The 4,824-nt window shown below is 54.6% G+C and overlaps 1 protein-coding gene across 1 annotated transcript in view; it reads left to right on the forward strand.

Moving 5' to 3' along the window:
* Positions 1-423: 423 nt before the first annotated feature.
* The window catches only part of LOC101073266 (serine/threonine-protein phosphatase 2B catalytic subunit alpha isoform), a 39,411-nt gene continuing 35,010 nt past the window's right edge, over positions 424-4,824 (forward strand). The window contains exon 1 of the mRNA XM_029839553.1: positions 424-485. Within this exon, the coding sequence (XP_029695413.1) occupies positions 424-485 (62 nt within the window). The remainder of the gene's footprint in view (positions 486-4,824) is intronic.

Below are 4,824 nucleotides of genomic sequence, written 5' to 3' on the forward strand. Positions count from 1 at the left end.
GAAACCTGGTCTCCGTAAACATCTGGCCCCCAGCAGCAGCTGGACCCACGTTCGCTTCAATCCTTCACACTTTTTTTCATCTGCTAACCATTTACTGTATTTGTGCTAAATGCTATGCTAATTGGCTCCAAATGTTGTGGGTTGTGATCGCGACGCCAAATTCTGGCAAGAATCCTCCCGCTGACGTGTGATCCGATAAATCTTTTTATAAAACTCTGTGGCCTTTTTGCTGCCATGGCTAGCGTTAGCATTAGCGTCGGCCAACATATGGCGCCGCGGGTCCAGACCGGGAGGATCAACCGTGGAGACGAAGGTTCCACCATCAACCTTGGCTTTCATCGGCCCGAGGGAGCCGCCGCCATGAGAGCGCCGCCTCTTTTGATGGTTCCTGCATGTGTTCCGAGACACTCCCGGCGCTCCCAGATGGCGTTTGGATCTGAGTGTGGATCGAAGGATGAGACCCTGGAAATAAAGGAGTTCCATATGTGCGTCTGTTTCTCTTCATTAGCTCGCTGCCAAACAGACGAACGGTAGCCGCCGCGCGGCGCTAGCGACCGCCGGGCAGACGCAACGTGAAGATTTACGAAATTCTACACGTTCAAGTCGCGACTGTCAGCCTGTCGCTAGCTTCGAATTAGTTTCCCTAAATGTCAGCAGCACGCTAACATCACGACCCTCCGCTTCCCGTCCCAGCTAGCAGTGCTAGCTTGGTCCTGCTGGAGTTTGTTGTGGAGCAGCTAGCATGTAGCATGTGTGCAGCAGCAGAAAACAGTTGCCTGCTGTGGCTGGAAACTCTGAGAAAACAGTTGAATCCATTAATGCCCCCCCCCCCCCCCCCGCCCCGCCCCCCCCCCCGCCTGAGCCACCAGACAACGTGCCCATTGTGCCCCTGCCCTCATTCTTCCAGCACCAGCGCTAAAGCTAACGCTGCTGCTAACCATCAGTATGCGTGACTGAGCAACTGTTTACGCCACAAACCGACGTTGGTTCATTGGAACAAAGTGACTTTTTCTCGATGAGCAACGAGTCCGCTGACGTTAGCATCCGCGGCTAACTTCTCCACTCGCAGCCGTTTGTTGCCATTTTAATTGTTTTTTCACGTTACGGTCAACAAAAGTCCATGTTTTACCGAGATTATGGCGTCTACCTGTCAGGGCTGTTAGCTTGCGATGCTATGCTAACAGCTCTTTTTAGAAACAGTCAGATGTTGGAATCTGTTCATCCTGTGTCGGTTATTCCCTGGAAACCCGTCGCCGGCAGCGGGATCGAGGTTAAGGAGCATTCCGGGGCTGGGTTTGCACTTCGGGGGCAGCTCGTAGCTCGGAGGAAGTGGCGCCGGGGCAGAAGGTGGCGAGCGCCGCCCCCCCGCCCCCCCAGCCGCCATCTGATGTGAGGTAACATGTGAGGGCGCGCCTCCATCTGTCCGCGGTGTTCGCTAGCAGAAGGTGCAGCTAATGAGGCTGATTTGGTGCTGCACCTGCCTCCGATCTGGGGGGGAGGATGCTCCACTTGCCCCCCCCGCACACACACACACACACACACACACACACACACGCCCCCACTCCCCCTCAAGGTGTAATCATTGGTTAGCTTGTGTGGGAGCGCCTGTAGGCTGGTGCATCATGGGAATTCATTAGAAAGTAGGTGAGGACTCGGGTTGAACGGGCCTTTTGACCCCGCCTCCAAACACGCTCGCTGTTACCGCTCCGGCGGGGGGGGGGCAGGGGGGGCGGGGGGGTCAGCTGGATTTTGAGAGTTCTCCTGAACTTCCTTCCTATTTCTGAGCTTTCGAACAGGTTTTCTGCTTCCAAACGTTCGTCTTTGTTCCAAAAGAACAAAGAATCAGCTCTGCTTTGATCTCTGACCTAAATTCACTTGATCTCAGAATTAGACAAATCTTTGGGAATAGTTCTTCCTGTGAGAATGTTGGACCCGTTGTTCCTGTTTTCAGGGACCCGCTTGTTTGGCTCCAGATGGCGGGGTGGCGTTGGGGGCGGAGCCTCCGTGTCCACATGTTAAAGGCGGCGTGTTTGTCTCGCGTCTCTGTTCGCTGTCACAGAGACGAGAGCTCGGTTCTTCCAGACCATTGAGTCCAGATCAAAACCAGCCTCACACACACACACACACACACACACACACACACACACACACACACACACACGCTCCCCCTCACTGCTTCTGATGCCAAATCCTCGCTGCATTATGAGCCGCAAACATGACCAACTCTCTGGGGTGGAAGGTGTGTGTGTGTGTGTGTGTGTGTGTGTGTGTGTGTGCGTGTGTGTGTGCGTGTGTGTGTGTGGTTTCTGATGTTTGCAGTTTGTGGTGAAAAACAGCGAAACCTCAGAATAATGCGATGATGGTCCTGGCGTTCGTGTCCAAAGCAAAAAATGCTAACAGCTCTGCTAACAGCGCTAGTGTTAGCATGTTCGCCACGTTTTTATGTTGCAATTTTCGAATTTTTAAAAAAAGCAAAATGTTTCATAAAGAGTTTCCAAAATAAAATGGCTGTTTGGATGCTAAAGACGGCTAGGTTTAGCTAGGTTTACAGTGCTAAGCTAGGCCTTTAGCTGACTGAAACACAACATGTGCAACAACACGTGTAGCTTCTGGTGCTACGTAAAGATTCCCGATGCTAATTGAATCATTTCAAGCTAATTGTTCCAGTTAGCTTTACACTGCTGTGCTATGCTAATGCTACACAGAAGGAAATGCTAACTTTTCTATTAAACCCATCAAATAACCTCCAGAAATGTTTGTTGTGGTTCCAGTTAACTTTTTAATCGTTAAATCTGAATTAATGATGTTTTTGTTTGTTTTTTCTTCAAAAATGACGCAATAACCCCCCCCCCCCCCCCCTTTTGGACCTGGACCCGGACCCGTTTGTTCTGGACGGGTCCAGCTGGAGCGGAGTCCTCGGAACATTGCGCGCGCCCTCTGCCGGCGGACGCGCGCAACTGTCGCCGCCCACAAAAATGTTTGAAGAAAATCAGAACCGGGACGGTTCTGCTGGGTCACGCGCGATGACGTCACTCGACCTTCTGGGGCCTCAGGTGGATCACAAACATCAGCAGGTGGTCCGAGTGAACCAGGACCAGAGTGATCCAGGACCAGACTGATCCAGGAACAGAGTGATCCAGGAACAGAGTGATCCAGGACCAGACCGATCCAGGACCAGAGTGATCCAGGACCAGAGTGATCCAGGTGTGTGTGTGTGTGCACAATATGAAGTTCTTTGTTTTCTTCTGAGTTTTGAACTTTTCAAATCAAACTGATGTTAAACGTCCTGCTAACACACATTAGCAGCCGGGCTAGTTAGCATTTAGCACGTTGCCAGAACTTTTCATCATAATTCGGTAATTCAGGTTCTCTCATCTTCATCAAGATTTTAATGCTAATAGTTTCTCGCATGCTAGCTCGCATGGTAACTCACATGCTAGCTCACATGCTAGCTCACATGCTAGCTCACGTGCTAATGCAGCCGTTTGTCCTCGTTGCCTCGCAGTTTTAAGATGATTAAAGTTGCAGCAAAAATGGGACTTTTAAAATAAACCAGGGCTGAACGCCACCCAGGTGCATTCTGGGAACGCTGCCATCTTGGCCTGCAGCTGTGGATGCCACCTAAATTTGATTCCAGCGGCGGTAGCCTAGCAACGGCGGCTATTAGCACAGACGGGTGCAGAGGCGGGACGGTCGCAGCTCATTGGCCGATGACGGCGAGAAGCTGGAGCTGTGAGATTAGAGGGTCACATGACCACACAGGAAGTGCTGCAACCAGCTCTTCCAGACGCTCCTGTGATCACCTGACAGCTGTCGTTTCCATAGAAACGTGCCGGCCCGGGGGCCCGGACCTGTAGAACCAGGTTCAGACTCCCGACCCAAAACAGACCGGCCTCTGTTCCACCCACCCCCTGACCCGGGGGGGGTGTCCCAACCAAAGGTGACAGATTAAAGCAGGGGGGGGGCGCTCTTCATCTGGCCCCGCCCCCCCGGCGCTGAAGCGCTCCGACGCCGTCACAGGGGGATTAAGAGGAAAAGGGCAACCGGGAGGACCGGGCCAGCGGAGTCCTGGGACGGGTGGCGGCCTCTCCCGGTTCCCCACGTGTGTCCGGGGAACCCGAAGCGAGGCCAGATGGCGGCACACGGCGGCGGGACGCCTGGCAGCAGGCGGCGAGGAAGCGGCGCCGGGTCAGGCCTTGATGTGGGCCGCTCCCTGGAGCCGGTCCTTCCACCGCCTTTGAACACAAGCGCTTCAAACGGCGCTCCGCTCCCTCCCGCCCGGAGCTCCCGAGTTCCCAACATATGTTCCCAGACCTGATGAAAACGGCGCGCCGCACGCCACATATGTGTCCGCCTCCGCTTTCATCTGCCGTCATGGCGACGCGCTCGCCAGCGACACCAGTCAGGCGGCGTGACGGCTCCATCCGCCGCCTCCGGGGACGGAGGTCCGCGCTGACCCTGTTGATGCTGCATATGGACACCTGACAGGCCCCGCCCCCCCGCAGTCACGCCGCCATCTTTAAGGAGCCACGTGTGTTTGATGCCGAGCGTCTGTGCCGGCGCCGCGGCGCGGCGTCCGCCTCCGGATGAAGATCCTCCCGTCGGCTCATTAAGGCGCCATCTGTCTCCTTGGCAGCGGCGCTCGCTCTGATTAACATTTAATCTATACGATGTCATCATGAAAGCAGCGGCGCCACCTTCAGCCACCCTGGACGCCGCGCGTTAGCGCCAGACTGCTAACTGTTAGCATCATCCGCTTTGATGCTTTGAAGAAAGCCTCGTCAGGCTCAGCCCAGCAGCACCTGGAACCGGACCAAGAACCGT

This window comes from Takifugu rubripes, chromosome 8 (genome assembly GCF_901000725.2).
Source record: "Takifugu rubripes chromosome 8, fTakRub1.2, whole genome shotgun sequence".
In the NCBI taxonomy this organism is placed as follows: domain Eukaryota; kingdom Metazoa; phylum Chordata; class Actinopteri; order Tetraodontiformes; family Tetraodontidae; genus Takifugu; species Takifugu rubripes.